Source organism: Mustela nivalis (genome assembly GCF_964662115.1).
Source record: "Mustela nivalis genome assembly, chromosome: 5".
NCBI lineage: Eukaryota > Metazoa > Chordata > Mammalia > Carnivora > Mustelidae > Mustela > Mustela nivalis.
The window spans coordinates 3,544,567-3,567,755 of record NC_139024.1 but is presented as its reverse complement, the minus strand read 5'-3'; the positions used below and the strand labels follow the sequence as shown (position 1 = coordinate 3,567,755).

At 46.1% G+C, this 23,189-nt stretch overlaps 1 protein-coding gene across 5 annotated transcripts in view; it reads right to left on the bottom strand.

Moving 5' to 3' along the window:
• Positions 1-6,383: 6,383 nt before the first annotated feature.
• The window catches only part of PDE10A (phosphodiesterase 10A), a 551,217-nt gene continuing 534,411 nt past the window's right edge, over positions 6,384-23,189 (bottom strand). For all 5 annotated transcript variants that reach the window (XM_082732176.1, XM_082732174.1, XM_082732173.1 and 2 more), the window contains 4 exons: positions 20,615-20,726; positions 17,652-17,732; positions 15,209-15,297; positions 6,384-12,144 (listed from right to left, as the gene is read on the bottom strand). In XM_082732176.1, coding sequence (XP_082588302.1) covers positions 12,027-12,144; positions 15,209-15,297; positions 17,652-17,732; positions 20,615-20,726 — 400 coding nt within the window. In that variant the 3' untranslated portion in view covers positions 6,384-12,026. The remainder of the gene's footprint in view (positions 12,145-15,208; positions 15,298-17,651; positions 17,733-20,614; positions 20,727-23,189) is intronic.

Sequence of the window (23,189 nt, the reverse complement as noted above, 5' to 3'; positions counted from 1 at the left end):
GGCAAAGTCGGCCCCGGGCTCCCGCTTCCCTCCCTGCTCTCCACCGGAGGCCCAGTGCTCTGAGAACGCACGTGCTCTTGGTTTTCCAATCTTAGAAATGCACAAAAACGAAGTATTTGCTTTGACTTTGCGTCTCTCTAAGGCAAAGGCACCCTCCCCTTCAGCAGACACACAGACCGCGCGCAGGGAGGGCCCGTGGCGGGTCCGCGCAGCTGGGGACCTGACCGCAGCTTTGCGCGCGCCCCGGAGGCTGGCGCAGGGGTCCCCGCCATGCCCGCGTCTGCCGCAAGGGGCGCTCTCTCCGCGGATCGCAAACCTTCCGGCTTGCAGCCTCGGTTTAGCCGTAGAGGGGCTTTTCTGCAATAGAACTTCACTTTTAAGTGGCATTCGAGGACAAAATAACTCCGAGACACAAGCAGGTTGGAAATGGGATGGAGAACACAACTTCCCCAGAAGGGCCCCCGCCGTTCTTCCCGCCCATGTCCTCCACGAGCTCCTCGTTGTCCAGAGAGTAAAATACACCTTCCTCTCCTCCGAGTGGTGCATACAACCGCGTTTCTTTACTTCGAAACTGCCATTTACGGCTTGTCTAAAACCGTTTCCACATCTGGTTTCTTACTTAGCTTCCAAGAGTCAGGCCACCCACAGACAGGGGCCCCTAACCGCCCCCTCCCACCCCCCATGATTTCCGTTGCACAGAGGATGACAGTTCCTCAACCTGGATTATTTCTCTTTAAAAAAAAAAAAAAAAAAAAAAAGTCTTGGAAATCATTCCACACCAGTATCTAGAGAGTCTGGCTTTCTTTTTTTCTCTCCCCCCCCCCCCCAGGTGTGTTTTTTGTTTGTTTGTTTGTTTTTAATTCGAGAGAGAGAGCAAAGAGAGTGGCAGGAGCAGGGCGAAGGGAAGAGGGAGAGGCCAACTCGGGGCTGAGCTCGAGCCCCGTGCGGCTCGGATGCCGGGACTCCCAGGATCATGACCTGAGTCAAAGGCAGATACTCAGCCGACCCGAGCCACCCACATGCCCCATCCTGAGATTTTAAACCGCTGTATTTCGTTTTTATAAAATCAACAGACAACGGACTAATATGTATTGTTTCCACTCGTTTATATTAAACTCCTGTGCTCCCCTCAGGTCACTTCTCAGGTAGGAGCGTTTGCAGGGAAACCCAAGGAGCCAGGTGAGCCCACAGTCACAGGGTTTGTGACCAGAGGCTGTGCCCATTCAGCCAGGACGCGCCACAGTGAGGGTGATGTGCGCCTGGGAGTCGATGGTCCAGGAAGATTTCTGGAGATGTTTTTGGTGCAAAAAAGGCGTTCTTATTAAAGCACAGGGATGGGACCCAGGGGCAGGTGGCACTGCTCTGGTACTGTGAGGAGTCACTGACCATATACTTGAGTTTATCATTATAAACTATATAATTTATACTTATATAAATATATAAGTAAGCATACAAATTTAAGTATATTATTTGAAAATCTAAAAAAAATTTAAAAGTGTTGTGGGGTTGGGGGGCTCACCTGAGTGGCTCAGTCCGTTAAGTGTTTGCTCTCAGCTCAGGTCATGATCCCAGGGTCCTGGGATTGCATCCCACACAGGACTCCCTGCTCAGTGAGGACTCTGCTTCTGTCTCCCTCTGCTCTGCTTGTGTGCTCTCTCTCTCTCAGATAAATTTTAAAAATCTTTAAAAATTTTAATATATAAACTTATTTATACATTTATAATTTATATATTTCTTTATTTATATTTAGAATTTAGTGAGGGTACCGAGAGCATAAGTCTCGAAGGAACTGGCAGCAAGGCTTCCATGACCTTGAGGGGCTGGCTGCTATGCAGATAAGGTTATTAACTACTTTCTAGTAAATCATTAGTCTTGAGACCCTCAGATGGGTGGGCCATAGCTTTGGAAGATGAGCGCTAACAGGTATCTTGGGTGTGGGGTGGTGTTCACAGTCATCAGAGGGGGCGACACCGTCAGAAGCCGGGCTCTGGGGACACATGAAGGGACGTCTTTCACAGTCACAGGGAGCGGGAGGGGTGTGACCGTCTGCAGCCTCAAGAATCCCGCCCGGAGACAGCCCCAGCGAGGCCTGACCTCTGCTCCTTTCTCAACCATCAAGGGTGCCTGTCCCCACTTCTTCACCACCAAACGTGGGGCACCCATCAATATGTTACCACATCCCTGATCTTTGCAAATACAAAATTGCAAACTGGTTGGTGAGAGAGGAAAAATGCACCATTAAACTGTGTAGGAAATAAATAAGATGTAATAACTTTTGAAAACAGTGGCAGGATTGCTATTTTAGGTGGACGATCGGAGAGGCCTCTCCGTGTTTCCTGTTGCTCCTGTTCCACAGATGTTGTAGCTTAAGACAATACAAATGTGTTATCCTAGAGTTCCATAGTTCAGAGGTTCTAGACAGATCTCACTGGATAAAATCCAGGTGTCGGCAGGACTGCGTTCCTGCTGGGGGCTGAGGGGAGCATCTGTTCCCTTGTCTTTCCCAGGTCTGGAGGCGTCTGCCCTGAAGGGCTCCTGGGGCCTTCCTCTACCTTCACAACAAGTAATGAACCATGGCTGGTCTCTTTCACCACAGAAGCTCTTGACCCTCCCTCGTCCACATATAAGGACCCTGGGGCCAGCTCTGGGCCCTCCCAGACAATGCTGGCTGCTCTCCCCATCCTGAAGTCAGCTGAGCAGCAGCCTTCAGTCCACCTGCTGCCTCAGTTTCCCTCTCTCGCTTGACCTGATACATCCTCATGTTCTGGGCTTCAGGCCTTGGACCTTTCTGGGGACCACTATTCTGCCAACTGCCGCCCCCCAGCCCCAACCAAAGGTGAAGCCCTTAGGCAGCAGTCGGAAGTGCTGTGCTGGGAGCCAAGGAGGAGACTGCTGGCTCCCAGGGAGGCCCTGAGCTGGAGCTGGAGCTGACCTAGGGACCCACTGCCCCCAAACTTGTCTCTGACAGGACAGAAGAGGTCAGGCCTCTTTCCAGCAGCGGACTGTGGATTGTCGCAGACTTGGGCTTCTTTGAGTTTTGTTTGACTCGTTGTGATAGGAGAGGCCCGGGCCTGTTGAGGGAACCCATCCAGGAGAGTAGGGAGGGCTGAGCATCCACAACAGGAGGGCACTGGATTCTGGACTGGTGCACCTCTGCCCCACGGAGGGGGTACGGGATCCCCTGTCCCTGCAGAAAACAGAACGAAAACCAGACTCGTACTCCATCTAGTTGGCCAGGCATTTCTCAGTCGCTCTGATGTTAACTCAGTTTTTGGGAAAAGTACAAATCTAAATGAGCTGCGAGCTCCACGTGGGACCATGTAGAAGCCGCGACCTTAAGGCACAACTCTGATGAGACAACAGGCTTTAAGAGAAGCTGAATTCGTTGGATTCCCTTTCTAAGCCTCCTCGTCCTTAAATGAGAGCATCATAGTTGCTTTTGGGGGGATTCCAGGAGACGGTAGAGCGCTCTGATGTCTGCTTTGTCCTCTGCGCCTCCCTTGTCCACTTCCACTGCTGGGGAGGGCGGTGATGCAGGCAGGGGCAGAGGTGTTTGCCTTGAGTCTCCTTTCTGGAGCGTGGCCTTTGTGTTGGAAGACAGTGGCTCGGGAGGACACCTGCTGCGGCGAAGAACAGAGCCTCGGTGGGGGAGAAGCGGACCAGAAGGAGAGGAAACTGAGCTTGAGGCCCCTTGGGGTCTGGGCTCTCCCAGTGCAGCTGGGTCCTTTCCTTGCAGGAGGAGGGGCTACCACTTGTCTTGTGGCCCTGAAGGTAGGTTCTTTCCTTTGTGTTTGGGGAGTGTGCTGTGAGGTGACCCTTGCCCTCTCCTATGGGGCTTGCCCTGCCTGAGTCAGCCTCGGGCCTTTCACGGCCATGATTCTGTGAAAAAGAGCTATTTGGGACTAATCTCCAAGGAGGGACATACTTTATTTTTTTCCCCTTTCATTGTCACTTTCCAAGAAAGGAGGTGGGGTGGGAGTCACCTCCCTAATGAATTCAGTCCTAGAGTATGAAGCTGGATGACCGGCTATTGACGCAAAGGAAAGATCTCCTGCCCCTAGTGGAAGGTTGAACCAATGTCCCAGCCATCATGATTTCACGAGGCAAAAACTCGGTAACTCAGAAGACTTAGCAAATGGGGTGTTTTAATGCATGCTTTTTCTAGTTAATTCAAGGGCAAGCAGTTAAATATTTTTTTTAAAGATTCTGAGACAGAGAACGTGAGAGAGAGAGTGAGCGAGAGCACAAACAGGGGAGAAGGGCAGAGGGAGAAGCAGGCTCCCTGCTGAGCAGAGAGCCCAGTGCGGAACTCGATCTCAGGACTCTGGGATCATGACCTGAGTTGAAGGCAGAGGCTTCACTGATGGAGCCCCCCAGGCACCCCTGGCCTATTATGTTATTTTCTTGATGTATATTAATTGAATCCATGTGTCTTAGTTTTTCCATATGCTAAAATGTTTGGGTTTTTCCCCTAATGACTAAGCGTTCACCGCACACTGAGAGGATCATTCTGAGCAAGACGTCTACCTGATCAGTGGTACCGGCAACTGAAAGGCTAGACATTATGTGATTATGTATAGGACCAAGTAAAAAGTTGGAAGATTGTGTTTCAAATTAGTTCCTGATTTTCTTTTCTGGTCAGTTTCCTTTTTCTCCTCCATGTCACTTAAGGAAAAGTCTACATCTGTGGGCAGTGGGCGGGAGACTTCTGCTCTGACAGCGAGAGGAGGGCAGAGAGTTCACAGAACAGCACTCCTGGTTGGTTTCTGCTGCATTAGGCTTCTGTATCCTTCTTCTTTTTTTTAAGATTTTATTTATTCATTTGAAAGAGCACAAGCAGGAAGAGCAGGGGCAGAGGGAGAAGCAGGCTCCCCACTGAGCAGGGAGCCCAACATGGGACTTGATCCGGAGATCCTGAGATCACGACCTGAGCCGAAGGCAGACGCTTACTCAACTGAGCCACGCGGGGGCCCCAAACTTTGGTATTCTGATGAGAACAGCAGCAGGTGTGGATACTTGGAACGTGTTTAGGAATCATCTTGTTAACTATGCGAGATTTTCAGGTCTACAAATGTGTAGTTTCACCTCTCTGGGAAGGACGGGGCAGGTGCACAGAAAGTAATGGCAAAGCAGCAGAGGCTTCAGGGAGATGAAGCCGTCGATCCTAAACCCAAGGAAGCCTCGTGCGTGTCCTGCCTTCTGCTCCGAATTCCCTCCTTCCACCTTGCACACATTAAGTGCCCACATTAAATGCATGTTTGCTTGATAAGTGTTGCTCTTCAGGGTTTCTTTAGCTTCAGGACATAGATTCATTGGAGAAACGTTCCTCTCCTCAAAGCTCTCAAGTTACAGAAGATTGATGGAAAAATCAGAAGTGTGTGTAATTAAGGATTCAAATTAAGATCAGCTCTACAGAGTACCAATCTGCAACTTGAGTTACCAAATAGGTTTATGGATATATTAATTCATGAAAATCATTTTAACACAGTCAACATTTTATTCGGTTTCACAGGAAATGAATACTTTAACAAAAATCCTATCTTCGACACATACAGTGCTACACACTCCGAGGGCATTCCGTTAGTGAGAGTTGGTGGTGCAGGAGAAGTCCATTTTAGAGGCTGTCTACACTTCTGTCCAATTAACAAGGCTGTGGACTCTCATATTTAACAATGTAACAGGTCTTTACTCCAGGAAACATTTATTTTGTTAACGCCCAAATTTAGTTCTAATATGTTTGTGGTAGTGGGCATCTATGGATACAAATGAACTCCTAACTTTCTGGTCTCAAATATTGACCATTTGCCTGCCCACCTGTTGGTAACCAGGGATAGTCAAATAAACACAATTTCTTGAAGCTGTCAAGATAAAGCCATGTGTATACTTATTGTGATACACAGATGATGTGAGGTTTTACCGACTTCTTTAACCGTCTTCTCTACCGGAACAGAGAATCCCGACACTTAGACACATAAGCATGCTCACAATGGGAGCCCTTCCTGCTCTTGACCAAGAGAATCCGGATGGTTCTGGGGGCGGCCCCTGGAGGCCAGGGAAGTTATTTCAGGAGTCTTAGAGCCAGCATTCGGGGGCCACTAGCTTTGTAATCTGAAGGACTCGATCTAAAAGACTAGTTCCTCCCAAATAGTCTTCTAGCCTTTAAAATTATACAATGGAGTTAATAAATCATGTTACACAATTTAATGTATTTTGTCTCATCCTTTCTGCTAGGAAATAGCTGAAGCAGACACACCACATCTCGCCAAAGTGAACTTGGGGTCTTCCACGCGGACACACTCTGACGGAGCCATGGCCCCACCTCCTCAACAAAGCATCTCTTTCCTTCCCCCCAAATGACAGCAAATGATAAACGTGAAAAGGGATATTTTAAAAACTCTGTATTCAATTATTCACACCAAAGGATATCCATTAAAATTATGAACATCTCTACATATATTTCATGTATCATACATATATATACTTTGTATGTATAGTTACATATCGACAAAAAATTTCTGGCTGTCCTAAGCATGTAAGTAAAATCAAAGCTCCATTTTGCAGTGTCACACCCATATATGCATATATACTGGCAGTTTGAATTATGAATTTATTTACAACGTGCCTTGGTTATAATAAATGATTACTGCTCTATTATACAAATGTAACGGTAAAGGTTTCTTTCAATACAAAGACTGCAAATGAATACATGAAAAATTACACACATGTACAATATTTATAATTTATAAATGCAAAGTTAAGACCTCTTTAAATTATTGCACTTGTGCATTTTACAAAGATTTTTTATATGTCATACATATAAAATAATTGTTTTGTTTGCTAACTCATCAACTACAATGAAATCGGATATTATTAACTTGAAATCCTTTCTCCTTCCAAAAGAGAGCCCACTACAATGTTGGTGGTAGAGCCATCAGCTCTACAAGTCGGTCTGTTAAGTGCACTGTATTTTGGACAGCTTATAACCCATCTTACACCTTAGCAGCATGGGGTCAGCAAGATCACAGCTGGCAAACCCGGGGGATAACTGAACTAGGTAGGGATATAGGATTCTTTTGTTCCTACAGAAAGCCACCTTTCCTTTTCAGAAAGATTCAAGATGCTGCCTATCTCTAAGTTTTAATAACTTTCACAGTGTTTGGGCAAGCACAGGATTTCACATGGGTCACTGTGTTGGGTCAGGTAAATAGGTCCGGGCATTGTCTAGAAATACCTTCTCCAGATCAATCTGTTGACCTTTCCATGTGCACACCAAAGGCATGCATAGAACATACACCATACACGAGATCGTACGGGAAATAATGCTCGCCTGTGGCATTTACATTGGCTGTTGAAGAGATGGCACAGGACTGCTTATTATTCAAGTGCCTAAAGGAAAAACAAACGCTGCAACACTCATGGTCTCATCATATTTCAGGTGAGCTGAAGGGCCAGGTAATACTTCGCAACCCTCCCTTGCAGCAGGAATGAAAGCCTCCCATTTACACTTCTGCACACACAGTACCTCAGGCTACCAGCTGGCAGTGGGCACGTGTATAAACTGACTTCTCTACTGGACACATCGCATTCAGCTCTTAACCGGCAGGCCAGGTCCTCCGACGACAGCGACCCAGCAGCGGCACACACAGGTCTGCACGCGTTCAGCAACCGGTTGCTCACGCTCGCTTTAAAGCAAGGTCCGGCGATGCGAGAGGCAAACGGCACTGCTGTCCGCTGCGGGGCTGAAGCGGGGGCGTCGGAGCAGGCGAGCGAAGACAGTGATGCTTCTTTGAATCAGAAATAGCATGTCTGGGAAACATTAATGTCTTTCTCTTTATCACACCCCTTTACTTTAGAACCAGACCACCACTGAAACTTCTTTCCTTCTTTTCTGCTATTTTTACCATCACAGAAATGCGTCTAATGCTTCAGACAACCAAAATATCCAGGACAAAAAAAGACAAAATCCAGAAAGGGTATAGTGCTGCTTTGGGAATCACTAATTGAAACTTAAGATTAAGTGCTTAAAGAAATGGGCAGAATGTGTATCAGGGTAAACACCTGTGCAAAGATTGAACAGAATAGCCATGCACTGCTGACAGGCAGGGGCCGGGCAGGGGACAAGAACCGACGGCATACTCCGCTAGGCTACATTCTACAGAATTTAAAGTCAGGCAATAAAAGGGATACATTAATGTGACTTAGTGAGTAAGTCTTTAAAGAATTAAACCCTAAATAAAATCAGCAAAGTGTAGAAAGCAAACACATGTCTGAAATAGATAAAGGTCAGAAGTGATTTTCAAAATCTAAATCATGCATAGGTACCTGAAACCCAAAAAAATCACACCCGCTGTAACTGTGTCACAGTTCTTGGAAGTTCTTGCAAAAAAGACGACATCTGAACAGTTCACTGCTTCTGGTCATCAGGGTATGTGTGAATGACATCAAATAAAGGACAGGATTCTGACAGGAGAGAATGGCCCTATCCACTCGGTTTGATGCAATTACCATGGATATGTCCCTTTAGATGTTTTTAGTTCTAGTTAAGCAAGAAAAGCAAAATGATAAATATATGAACAAGGTAATAAAATTATAGTATTTAAAATAAAGGCACAGGCCAAGGCATGGTGAATAATTTAGTTCCGTTAAAGCTCAAACCTTAATTTTGAGTTAAAAGACCAGAAACATAATATTCAAACTAAATCTATTAAAAATCCAGGGAGCTAAGGTTTTATGCGTCTATGTGTGTCCTGTACAGACACAGCTAGTGTGCCCAAACGTACCAGTAAAGCAAAGTCACTGAGACTATACAAAACTTAAAAAAAATCTAAAGCTATCTGAAAAGCATGCTAAGAAGAGGAAACCTACACTGGACAAATCCTGTTTCAAAGTCGTTCTGTTTGCGTCACGGTGAGAAAAGTCACCTCCAGTGGCACCCCATCCTTCCAGCGGAGGGTCGAGTCCGGCTGAGGACGGCCATGGGAAGCTGCTCTGCGTGCTCTCTCTCCCATGACCGCTTCTGATGAGCCCCGTGGGGATAACGAGAGCCGGGCAATGGATCTCAGTCCTGCCCCAGGAAAAGGGCCGTTTTTGAGAATTACTTTCCACCTCCATTTTATTTAAAATAATTCATTAAGTCAAAGTCACCTACTAATTAATAAGATGCTTGCAATTTTTAGAGTTTTATTCCTCTGCCTACATTCAGTATTTCGTGTTGCTGGCATGCATTTCCAAGAAAATTTCTAGCTAAAAATTTTATTCACTGTCTCTGGGAATTTAATGAAATAATTGCATTTGACAATAAAATTGTGTCTGTTATAAATCAGCACAACCAATAAAAACTTCCACAAATTGAACAGCTGGCTACCAAATTTATACCGAATGGGGAAATTTGGGCCCAATATAAAATGCCGCCTTCATGAGAAACTCGTCAAAACCTTTGGTAATAAAAACCATCTACCTTTTCAAGAAAAGATCTGGGAAAAAGATGAGAACAGAACTCAAAAGTTTGTCTGCTAAGTATATCTGCCCCAATACAAAAATACTGCTAACTGCATGTTTTCCAAAGCAAATTATTGACTAAATAACACCGCATCTTGAGCCTATTTATACTAAATGATTCCTAACTAGATCTTAAGAATATTGACAGTTTACATTAGAATACAGTCCTTCCTTTGTTCGAACTTTGCTTTGATTATGACAATATATCAAGAGAAATCAACCAACCCATAAACCCATGAATGTTTCTTTGGAAAACTGTTCCAGGTACAAGGTCAATAATATAAGACAGCTCTATCAAAAAAAGAGAATTTTTGGTAGTAATTTTAGAAAAGGAATCTTAAAAAGCAAAAATAGCCATGAGATTCCCTCCCCTCAGGACTGTTTCCTACATCAAAAAGCAAAATTCATGCATTTGTTTAAGATCTTTTTAATTAAACAGTCTCCAGTGGTATTTCGAGTCAGTCGAGTTCCAATACATGACCATACTAACTCGTGGGACTGAAATTTGATTGGGTGGGTCCAGTTTCATAAACCTGAGCGCAGAAAAACATGCAACATTTTAGAATTCAATTCTATAAATGCACTAACATGAAAAAAAGGACTTTTCTGCTCACATTTTCCAACACAAAGAAATCGGGTTTTGAAGAATGGGGCCGATTTTTACTTTCTGCAGATGCGTTTGCATCTCTATCCTTTCTACACTTCCGTAGGTGTGTGTCAAGCCACGGTGGTATTTCTCTCTTTAGATCTTTCATTTTATCTCCTATTGTATAACCATAAGAGCGAGTGGAGTGCCAGGGAGGGAAGACCGTGACCTTCAGAAGCCCAGAGGGAAACCGAACACATAGTGTTGGTTTTAAAATAAGAACAATGTTTCTATATACCTAACTCTGCTACAACTTAAGTCATGTTGTAGGAACATGTGATTTCTTTTTGCAAAAACCATATGGATAACAATGTGTACAGTACTGAATATGTAAAAGCATTATTTTAAAATTTTATTTGATCAAAAGTAATATTCCAGTTTCCTGCCAAGTGAACAGCAGATAAGCTGTTTGTTACAGATCTGCTGATCACTTCTGGAGACTCTAGTTCTCTCAGTCCTTCAGGTCAGGACCAAACACAGCTCTGGAGGTGACCTTGCCATTGTGCTAAGATCTCAACAGCTTTCGTGTGCACCAGAAGTAACTGGCTTATAATCCTTGCAGGAAGGGGTCCAGACCTCTACTTTTGTGTGGGTTTTTTTTTTTCTTTTTTCCGAACACTTACATTGTAGAGTAATATTAGTCTACAAAAATTATACAGAAGACTGTCCAAACTATAGGTTTGGATGTAGACACTTGATACTGGAGCAGAGGAGAGAGAACAGAACCGCGCCACGATGCATTCGCACTGTGTTCTCCTCCCTCCCGTCGTGGACAGAGCACTTGGGAAGCGTGACCGGGGAGCACAAAGCGGGGGCCAGACCGGGGGGTGGGTGCAGCAGAGCAAAGTAAAAATTACACAAGACTTAAATTGTATGGTTTAATTTGGTTTTAAGAGAAATGTATGGTATTTTAATTAAATAATTCATAGAATAAACCTCTCACTTTGAATGTGAGTTTAAAATTTTGCAATGACACCAAGTGAAAATATAAAGAAATCATTATTAAAATTCACATTTGACATCCCGTAAGACCTGTTAAGAACAATTCATATGCCTGGCTTTTTGTTGTTGTTGTTGCTCTTTATGCAAAGGGTTTAGAAAACGTGCCTACAATAAAGGAAACAAAAAATAAAAAAACATTCTTTGACATATTTTGAACTGATACTTGGAGTTCTGAGATTTAGTCTGCTGTGTATCTGCATCTCTTCTCAAGAGGATAGAAGGGCTACTTCCTTTAGTGCAAATCTACTCATCCAAGCCCCTTAGTATAAACTTGAAGAACACACTTTTCGTCCACCTCGCTTTTAATTCATGAGGCTCTGAAACAGGAATCTAGTTTCCATCACTGATTGCAGAAAGACACTTACTGTCACCTCAGTGACGCTTGTCCCGAGGCTGTCCGCTATAATTCACGCTAATTACGAGTAGGTCACACACAAACATTCACAACAGTAATGTGTAAAAATTCCTATTTATAACCAACAACATCAAAGCAACATTGGTGTTTAAGCCAAAGCACAATACCATAATAGTACCATGTTAACCCCTCCCTAGAAAGATACAGTGGAAAAGTACCCCCTTCTGAGTCATTCTCGTCCGTGTCCACTAAGGCCTCGGCCACGCGCGCCTGTTAGAAAAGGCCAGTTCACGGCTCAGACGGAGCCCCCGGGCGGCCACGGGGGGGTCCTGGGCGGTCACGGTCTCCGGCGCGTCACAGAGGAGCCTGGCGGGGAGTCATGGGCTTGACGTGTTCTCCGGATGCCACCTTCTTCGAGAGGCTTGTGCCCGAGTCACCCGGTGTAGGTTTCCCCCCACGAAAAGAAAAGGAAGAAAAGTCAAGGAAGCGGGACGAGCAGGTGCAGGCGCGGCGGCTCGCGGGGCCTCAGTCGTCGACCTTCACGGGCAGCTTCTCCGAGGGCCCCGGGGCCGCGGGCCGGGATGAGGCCCACACGGCGCTCTCCTCCCCGCGGATCACCTTCTCCCACTGGCTGAGGTTGTTCCTAAGGATGAAAGATGCGGGGACAAGGGTGTTGAAAAAAGGATTTCGGGCCGGTCTCCATCATTCATCGCATCCCCCACCCGCTGAGGCGTAGCTGAGCACCGTGGCCTTCTGGCACCTTTTTTTTTTTTTTTTTTAAGATTTTATTTATTTATTTGACAGACAGAGAGCACAAGTAGGCAGAGAGGCAGGCAGAGAGAGCAGGGGGAAGCAGGCTCCTTGCTGAGCAGAGAGCCCGATGTGGGGCTCAGTCCCAGGACCCTGGGATCATGACCGGAGCCGAAGGCAGAGGCTTAACCCACGGAGCCACCCAGGGGCCCCTTCTGGCACCTTTCTGAGGCCAACAATGAGCAGCCGCCGGGAGGGGCAGGGTCCCAGCGAGGCTCCCTGATGAGGTCCCGCAGCTCATTTCTGCAGCAGAGCCTGCAGCCAGCAAAGATTGGGGGCCTGGGGGGTTGGGAACCTTGTCCCAGGAGCTCCAGGCAACGGGGCAACCGCTGAGCTCAGCTCAGGACATACCATTTCATAATCAGTGAGGAAGGAGGGCCTGGGAAGGGGCCCAAGCCACAGGGTGTCCTAGCCAGAGGCACGGCGGCTAATGGAGACGAAGGGAACCCCGGTGGCAAGAACGTTCGGCCGCAGCACTGACAGCCAGGAGCTCCCCCTGTGCAGGTGGACGCAGTGTGCCACTTGGGGTCCCTGCCACCTCATACCGGAAACTGGGGAGTAGCCTTATTTTGAACACTGTCATATATAGAAAGTCACTGTAAGTTACATGCAGAACCAACGTTAGGAATTTTTTTGTTGGGGTAAAGGCATCTTTCTGTCCTGGCACCTTGTGGTCTCAGACTCAGCCTGCTCGTCCCCCTGTCCATCGGTTTTTCTCTCTCCAAATCTGCGGTTCAAATGCTACGGGCATCCTGATCTCCATGAACAGAGTGACCACCGCCCCCGCCCCATCTGGCTGACCAGGCAGAGATCTCACCAACACTTCCCACCTCGGACCTTGCTTTCTTAGACACAAAGCCAAAATCAGAAGGGAACCTTGCACTGGCAAACACAAAATTCATACAAAGCATGTACAATGCAAAGCACCTCTGGATGAAAGAAATCTCTCAGTTGTATCCTAAAAATGGAGTAATTTTAGCTTCTGTGTCGTATTACCACATATTATTTGCCCAGAGCCTAAAGAGATTTTTGATATACTGGAAAATAGACACTAAACTGATTTTGCCATGTTTCCTTAGACACCAACAAGACACGAACTTTTTTTAAGTGTTAGTAAGATTAAAATGGCCTTTAAGAGATTCTGTGGTTCAGGGCGCCTGGGTGGCTCAGTGGGTTAAGCCGCTGCCTTCGGCTCAGGTCATGATCTCGGAGTCCTGGGATCGAGTCCCGCATCGGGCTCTCTGCTCAGCAGGGAGCCTGCTTCCCTCTCTCTCTCTCTCTGCCTGCCTCTCCGACTACTTGTGATTTCTCTCTGTCAAATAAATAAATAAATAAATCTTAAAAAAAAAAAAAAAAAAAAAAAAGAGATTCTGTGGTTCAGCCAAGCACAGTGATGCAAGGACGCATCCAGTCTGCTGGGACGGAGGAGTCCCTATCCTCCCGCTCGGTAAGGACAGCAAGCACTCATTCCGCTAGCTCTGGATAGTTCACGGAAAATACAGGTAATTTTTAAATAGGAAAGGACTGTTGACTGTTACCTACGATTTTGTTTGTGATGACATGGGTTTTGATACCGACATTTGTCTTTGGTGGGGCACTGACTTTTCCAACCCAGTCCCAGCTCGTACTCCACATTGTCCACATGGCTTAGCCCGGAGGTGATAAGATGACACTGTGATGCGCTAGCTGCGGAGCAAGGTCAGTGACCGCTCACGCAATCAGCTGGGGTGCTATGTCCACTCCCCGAGAGCAGAGAAGAGAAACCATCACTTCCATAGGAAAAAAAAAAAAACAGGATCTTTTCCCCCCATCTCCCTCCTCACTGGTTTTCTTTATTTTCCTCATGATCATTAATTCACGAAATACGGGGACGCCTGGGTGGCTCAGTGGGTTAAGCAGCTGCCTTCGGCTCAGGTCATGATCCCAGCGTCCTGGGATCGAGTCCCACATCGGGCTCCTTGCTCCGCAGGGTGCCTGCTTCTCCCTCTGACTCTACCTGCCACGCTGCCTGTGCTCACTCTCACTCTTTCTCTCTCTCTGACAAATAAATAAATAAAATCTTTAAAAAAAAAAAAAATTCACGAAATACGTTTCAACAACAGAGGGTGGGGTATACCAAAGGCCTGGGATTTGTTTAAAATCCCACATCTGTTCTCTCCCGGACTGTGCGCCCACCCAACCCCCAAGGGTGCTCTGTGGCCAAATAGTTAGAAAAACCAGCGGGACGCCAGGTCTCTTGCAGAAAAGCGGCACGTATGGCTGCTCTGCTCATTGCCCTTTGACTTCCCCAGAGGGAAATTCTTTTCAAAGTAACATGAAAATCTTAAAAAAAATTCCAGTGTTCGTAGCTTAGCGCATCCCTCAAAAGCCATGAGAAAAGAATGCAGGGGAGTCGGAAGCTGGGAAGGATGAGAGGGGGCTCATCCCTCTTTGGGAAGAAACGAAAACTCACAGAGAAAGAAGGTCCCCGTCAAGGCTTCCCCCTCCTCCCTCTCCTCCTCCACACAAGGCGGGGTCAAGCTGAGCCGCTCCCCAGCAAGCAGCCCTGAGCACACAGTACGGGGCTGTCTTTTTAAACACACGTTGGGCGTGCATCCCCCGATCCTACCAAAACAGAAACCAGACACCTTCCTGCTCCTTTTCTGTGAAGGAAGGACTTTAGGAACACCCTTAACGTGGCCTTGTTCCCGAGGCAAACGCAGCCCACGAAATGACATCCGTGTGGACCGCGGCAGGACGCGGCGCGCACACCGCGGGAGAGGAACATTCCACCAGAGTCTTCCTCTTCCTGCGGCGCCCCAGCCCCGTCCCAGCCCCGTCCCAGCCCCGTCCCAGCCCCGTCCCAGCCCCAGCCCCGTCCCAGCCCCGTCCCAGCCCCGCCGGGCCGTGGCACGTACCTGCAGGCTTTGAGGAGCGGCTCGGTGGGCGGGAAGATCTGCGTGAGCGTGGTGTAGCAGGGGATGGCCACGGCGTTGTAGAAGCCCAGCTGCCCCGCGCGGAGCCACGCACAAGACACAAAAGGGTACGTTAGCAACAACCTCTCAGCTGAGGCTTCCATTCTCAACCCTAACTGTGACATACTCTAGTCCTGTCCCCCGATATCTAGGCTCCATGGACACAGCTGCCGGAGCCTTTAAAAATGCCTTAAAATGCATCCTCGAAATAACACACGCAAAAAGTTGTTCCTCCCAAGCCCAAGTTCAACATTCAATGAGATTCCATTTATAGATCAGTCAAGTGGTGATTCAAGCCCTGTTCTTGTCGCTGGTCAAAGTTTTCTACCACGGACATTTCAGAGTCGACCTGCCCTTCTTCTCCAGCTCAGAGTTCGGGAGTGGGTGCGGGTGTTTCACGGGCTTGCTGCCCTCGGCTGGGGGACCTCGCGCGGACTCCGGGGACTTTCTTCCTCCCCACTCCCTGTTCTCGACCTCCAACAAATCTCACGGACCTATCCACGTTCTCTCATGTCACAGCTCTCTTAATATGCTCCGTTTCACAGTTTGTCAGCTGTGGTAGTTTAAAAAATATATTAAATGGCATTTTATTAGGAATTTCAAGCCACAGTAAATGCTGCTGGCCCAGACTGGCCTCCGGAAGGCTGGATACAAACGGCCCGTAGGCGGTCAGCAGAGAATGCAGATGGTCCAGCTACAGTCACAGCCCGAGTGGCTGACACCGTGGATAAGACATGACGGGCTCTCTGGATGGGGCACCCCCAAACCAGGGCTTCCCAATTTCTCTAAAAAACTGAACTTCAGGGAGATGCACCAAAGGATACGGAAGAAGGGAGTCTCCCAAGTCCCTTTCTGCATTCTCCTGTGGCGGAGTCTATCACCACAGTCGCCTTCTTAGCATAATGCCTATGCACGCCTCTCTTTGACTTTGTAAGTCAACACAGAGACTTCTCTTATTTCAATATTTTAGCAGATATCATGGAGCAGAAGATCTCGAGAAAGAAATCTTGGAAAGTAGAGTATTTTCTTATTATGGAAAGAACATTTTAATGGTAGTCGCAGTTCAGAAGTAATACAGTTGGCAAAATATTAGCCGATCACAGAGATATTTTATTTAAAACTCACTCACACTATAAACGGATCTGCAATTTTGGCAAAACCCCAAACTCTTCCCTTAATTAAAAGGCGTTAGAACGGAGCGTGTCCTCTAACGGCACTTCCCGCTCTCCTGTGTGCTCTGTTGGGGTGACAGCTTAACTATCTAGAAAGAACTTTGTTACATCTCTATCTTACGTCATATGGCAAGATAAGTTTCAAAAGAATGAACAAGTCACATCTAAGGATGGAAGAAAGAGTAACTGAAGAGGAGTGAATGTGTATACAACCACGCAGCGGGACAGGAACTTCACAATAGGGCATGGTAAGCAGACGGCAGGCAGGGAAGACAGAGCTCTGTGAGCATATATATGGGAAAGTTCCATAAACAACAGTAACAAGAAAGTAAACTGCAAGAACCGCAGGCACCAGGCACGTGGGGCCGGGCACGCTGGTGCGTGTTCCGAAGGGAAGGAACGGGGAGTGCCCGCTGGGCCGCGGCGGGGACGGGAGCGCACCGAGAACCGCGGGCCCTGAGCGGGAGAAAACCACGTGGCCCTTGTCCGTGCCGACGTTTCCAAGAACTGTGGACTTGCCTCAACTTTGTTATGAATAGTGAATAAATCAACTTTAATTAAAATAGGAAAGCTTGAGAACTTAATCCAAAACCATCATCCTGTGAGTTTTCTAAAACGTTTTCTAAATGAAATCCTATAATTATTTGTCCGTAACTAACTTCCCTGTTATGGTATTAGAAGTTTGGTAGTTTAAAAAGACTATAATCTGAGAAACAGATCATACCACACCAAGACGGGCACGAGAGCTGTCAAAACATTGACATGAATCATGTGGGAAGACTTGCAAAACTAATAATTAATATCAACCGTTGGTAAGACAAAACGCAAAATGTACTAAAATACCAAGCATTGTTTGCTAGGAAAAGTGGGCCTGGTGAGAATCTCTATAATGTTACTCTCTAAAAAATAACTGCACATTCAGTGACAAAAGCCTTTCTGCTTGTTAAAGACACTGACAATTCCAACTCATGCATCCCTCCGTTTCAAGCCATCGCTGCCGTGACTCCATCTGCAGAAGGAGCTGATGGCATGGGTAGCTGTGGCTTCTTTAAACCCAACTATGATTTCTTATCCTGGCCTTCCTGTCCCCAAACTCCATCTAAACACAGAAGGGTCCAAGTGGTCCTGGGTTCTATGAGATGGCATATACGTTGAATTTACGTGTGATTTTTATGACTGCCTTAAATTATTTGACTTTTCGACAGAATCCATACCTGGCCTTGTGGGACCTCATCCTTCTTGTCTCTGTCCATCATGGGAATAGGCTGTATTCCCAGCTTCTTCATCTCATCACCCTAAGAGAAATGGAAAAAACCAAGCTTTGTCAACTCATAAACAGCTCTCAAGTCTTGGTATTAATGAGGTGTTCCCCTCATTCATTACTTTTCTCCACAATGGATAATGTTTTTGTTTAGTTAACCCCAACATATGTCAAAACAATAAAAACAACGTATCATTGTTTGGTTTTTATCCCATGTTATTCTCAACTGAATTACCAGGAGCACAGCATCTCTCGCGGTTTCACTGCACAGAAGTTAATGAAAGTCGTGACCGGAGGAGACCGACAGAACAGTGAGGACAAAGGAGAACAAGAATGGAAGGATCTCACGCCCTTTTCTCACTTATTCTTCAAATGAATGTTTGTGGGTGCTGAGCGGGATAAGGCGAGGCTTTAGAGAGAAATACTATATATCGAGAATGGTCTGCTAAAACGTGTGAGTGAAGATACAGTGCAATCGGCTACACATCACCGTACAGGATATACTCACAGATGTTTATTGAAGATTTTCTATCTTCAATAGAAAGGCTCTGGGATAGGTAACAAGCAAATATTTCATTTAATCTTCATGAAATACTAGGAGTTCTATATATTGTTATCCACACTGTACAGATTTTAAATTATTTCTTCCTCTTTTTAGTAATTTGTTAAAGATGGCTAAAATCTTCTTTCTCAACATACCTCAACTTTTCCCTTCCTACCCCGCTATTCCCTCACATTTATTCATTATTCAATTGTTTTAATTATTTCACAATCGTGCTTATTTTTAGAAATCAGAGGTACAGAACTAAAAACATCCTAGATTTGCTAAGGTAGGTCCAACATAAATGATGAGGAGCCCCGCGAAGGGTTCTATTGCAGGACGGAGGCCAAGCGCAGAGGGCAGGGAGCCCCACGGAGGGTTCTACTGCAGGGCGGAGGCACCTGAGTACAGCTTCTGCTCCAATGTTACCACTTTAAATATTAACTCAGTGGCTCTCAAACTTCTTTTCCTTTTCTAAGTGAGTGAAATTACACAGGCCCCTGCTCAAGGCTATCAGAAGCCCCATAAGTAAAAAGACTGAATGAATAAAGACTTGACTACGTATAGTTCTCACAAATAAGATCAAGGCTACCGAGGGGAGCAGTGCAGTGCTGCAGAGTACGCATCCCAGGGAGATCCGGCCCAGTGTGGGGCTGGCAGAGGAAGCTGCAGAGGGCAGGGCGGGGGGTGGGGGGTCGCGAAGCTGACCTAGATGGCTGTGAGAGGGACTTGACTCAGGGAATCCAGAGGGGCTGAGACGTGGAATAGCCTGGTGAGGCTGGGGGTTTTGGAGGTCAAGTTCGTGATTTTTGTCTTTATCACAACAGCATGGAGGGACAGACTGGGAACAGACTTAGAGCCATCCCCAGCCTGCAGACGTGACAACGGAGGCCCACAGTAGAGTCACAAAGCGGGTCTGGGGTCTGATCCCAACTGTTACACAGGACGCCCATCTCCAGCACCAGGACATCAAAGAGCGCACTCTGTGTGACTGTTAGTCTACCTCTAAAAGAAAAGGCCGGGAGAGGGGGTAGGCGGTGGGGACAGAGATGGGACACAGCGGACATCTGGGAGGTGAGCCGGCAAGACGCAGTGGTCATGATCTCTGCTTCCTCCCATGGACTGCGAGGTCCCTGAAGACGGCGTCCAGGAGTACTGTGGGAGCTTAATCAAATCTTTGTGCACTGTTTAATCAGTGCAGAATAGAGAGGGGAAAATCTACATAATATATGTCTCATTTTGATTCATATTTTAGAATACAAATACAGCTGTGAAAGTATGAATTATATCAGTTAAATTATTTGCAAAACAATATGCTAACCTCAGACCAGTTCTCCGTGTGATATTTACAGAATGCGTTGAAGGTTACTACTTTTAGACACATATGTGAATTAAGTTAATGAGTAATAAAGCCAGGGATTATAGTTCAGACACGTATCTTTAAAACAACCTTCTTAGCTGAGTTTGACAGTAACTAGATTCAGGAATACACATATAGAATAAGAAAAATCGTGCAGGAATACACATATAGAATAAGAAAAATCGTGCAGGAGTTTGGGCACACACTGTGTACGCATTCTGGAGAAATCACTCTTCAGGTCTGTGGTCCTCACCCAACACACATTTTTTGGGTTTGCCATCGTGAAAAAATTTAACATTATAAATCGTTTCTAGTGAACTATGAACTGAATGATTGGCTGTTTTTTACTTTTTACATCCATTCTTTTATATGGGTGAGGCTGAATGGTTTGAATCAGCAATGACCAAACCGTTTACCGTCCAGATTTACTTCTTCAGGAGGAGGTACACAAACATTTTAATTCATTAGTTTCTCTAAAGTCATCTTTGAATATGCAGGGGGCTAGGTATTTGTGGGTTCATGTGAACAAGAGAATGTTGTGCTCCTTCCTGGACAATTCAGAAAGCAAATTGAGAAATAGAGCACACATTTCTGATAATTGAGATAATTCAGTCAAGAAAAAGTACTAATGAAAGTAAAGCCCCACGGTTGCCTCACGTCAGGACTATCACGAGTTAGAAGCCCACATGTTCTGTGGAACTCCTGGTGGACTGTCTGGAATATTGACAGAATCTCATACGTCTATGGTACAAGGTGATTCTGTCCCAGTTTCCAGTTGCAGACACATACAGCCTGTGACACGGAGGGACCATGGTATCATGGCTGGGTGTCTGTATAAATGTCCCTACATCTGTGTGAAAAGGCTAATACGTCTGTTGCATGTGGACAGGCAGGAGTTTTCTGAAGTAAGTAGCAGCCTGAGCTACTAAGACATTGTTACAAATGTACCCATATATTTACTTTCTCATCAGACTTTTTCTCACGTTTAACGTTCATATAAAACTTAAAAACATACCTCAGCCCAGAACTCTGCATATATATCATTTGCTGTCAATTTTGTAACCGGCCATAGTTTTGTTACAGAGCAAAGATCACAGGCAGTCATCATCAGACCAATGACACGATCTCTGGAACACAAGAACACAAAACAGGTCAGCCTGTCCTTTGCATGCTTGCAATAGGCTAGAAACACTCGTGCATTTTGAAGAAGAAGGGTTCAGTAGTCATTACTCAGCAGGGAAGCAAGTGGAAGGGAAGAGCAGTGCTGTCACCTGGAAGGACACGGGTCCCTCCGTCACCGCCCCGTGAGGGGTTACCAGCTGCCCCTGCTGCCTCAGGCTTACTGCTGTAGTCAAGACAGTGTGGGCACAGCCCTGGGCCCACCTCTGTCCTCGTGGAGTTCTGCAAGTGTACAGGGTGAAGAAACCTTGGAGAAAAAAAATCTACCTCAAGTGTTGATATAAGAAAAATGTGAGGTGCGGAGAATAGGGCGGCCGCCCCACAGCTCCAGCAGCGCCAGGCAAGGCCAGAGCAGGGGCAGGTCCTCTGTTCTCCGTCCTCCAAGTTCAGAGACCGGGTGTGACCAGAGCAGCCTCCCCACACTGTGCAAACTGCAACCTCCAAATGGAATGAGTTCTCTTTTTCAGTTACTTTGCATTCACATTTTGACTTATTTTTTCCCTAAATGTGGTTTGGTTTCATCTTTCCTCTTGAATTAAAAGAAAAAATTGCTTGAAGACTTCAAATGGACAGAGCCCTACCATTTTCACAGATTTGGTCTAGGGACATGTGGTTGCTCTAAATAAAATCTATGCTTGATGGTGGCACGAACTGCTGATTAGTAAGGAATTTTAACATACGAACTTTAACTTTGATGAAGCAAATTACATAATTTAAAAGGCAAATCATCAAGAAAGGTACAAAACTGTAACAAATGAGAAGTGACCATTTCCAGCTCACATGCACATTTTAACGAGTCCCAGGGATCTGCCGCTACAGAAGCTGCCTTACCTCTCGTACCCCCATAGATGGTCCCTGTCCAGGGCACAGCCCTGCCTGGGTCCTGAGCCCGTCCCCCGCAGGGCAGACGGCTTATTAAGGGCGCCTGTCTGTTGATGTAGTGGCACTCTTGCCCACAGACTCCTGGGTATCTGGGAGACCCTCCCTGGTCTGTTACCCGTGTCTTGGATGCTGCCAATCACTCACAAGGCTCCTTTATTTCCCATCAGCCCACTTCCTTTAGGCCATCTCCCTAATTAAGGATCACTTCTGCACCCTCACTTTTCTTAAGAACACTTCCCTCTATCAGGGCAGACTAAGCAGCGGATGAGACTTCTGTGCACCCTTCCTGTGACACCCAAACAGACGCCATGTGAAGTTCCAAATCCCTTAACGTGATCAGGAAACTCATATTTTCTTGATGAGGGAGTTTCCTAAGCACTTTGTGGTTTAAAGGATGAATACTTCTGGATTTGGGCTTCTACAAGAACAAGTTGGTTACGTGTTTATTCAACAGAACATGAACATGAAACTAGGACTGTTCCCTAGTATTGAGATCGTTTGATCTCTAATCTATATTCACAAATGTATCTCAATATTTATTTCTGTGGGCTAAGCATTCTAACAAGCTTTACCTCAAAAAAGACTTCTTATCTTGTAAGTCCACAAAACAAGAAATGTTAACAGAACTGGGCACTGTAGGACACAAGGAACCAATCTGCTCCCTGGACGGGATTTCCCAGGGAGTGTGCTCACTCTCAGGGTTGAGAAGACCACGACCCACTTGCCCTTCATGTTCAGTGTCACGACTACGTAGACAAAACAATTCAACAGTAATGATTTTACTGGTAACCAAAAAAGAAAGAATAAACAGGTAAGAAAGTTTTATTAAACGCCTTAATAAGTTACTTCTCTTTTACTCTCAATGACAAATCAGTTAGATGGTCATGGTTGTCTGGAAATATTAATATAAATTGGAATCATTTTATTTCTTCCTGTGAATGGACTGTAGGTCTAACAGGGACAGACATTTAATTCGTCATGTGTTCTAAGAAACAGCCATGAAGGGGCCCGAGTCTTCGCTCACTACTCTAGGTACCGTCTTGTATAACCCAGCTAGCAAAAACTACCAAACGCCCAAGGCAATGCCTATGTTATACTTTCAGGGAGTTTGACTACATTCATTCATTCCCAGATTTTTTGAATGCCTCTACGTTATCAGGCACAGTTATAGTACTGAATCAAGCAGCCCTGCTCTTATAGAACTAACATTCTGACAAGGAGAATACGCAGAAAATAAGGGAAAACATTTCTTGGAACAAGCTTGTAAAAATTATTGTAAAAGAGGCAGAACCACGAAGATCTGTGAGAGTCCCCGTAGAGCTGAGTAGGCGCGGAAGTCCTGCTGTGTCCATGAGGAGCTCATGAGCCTGAGGAACAACAAGCCGGTCTGGCTGGCATGGCGGGCCGAGGCCCAGCACGACGCTGCCTGGTCTGGAGGCAAGGCAGGAGTCTGCTATTCCAAGTCAGACGGTCACACAGCGGAGGCTGTGAGCAGAGGACGGACGTGCTCCGCACTGCAGAGAGATCTT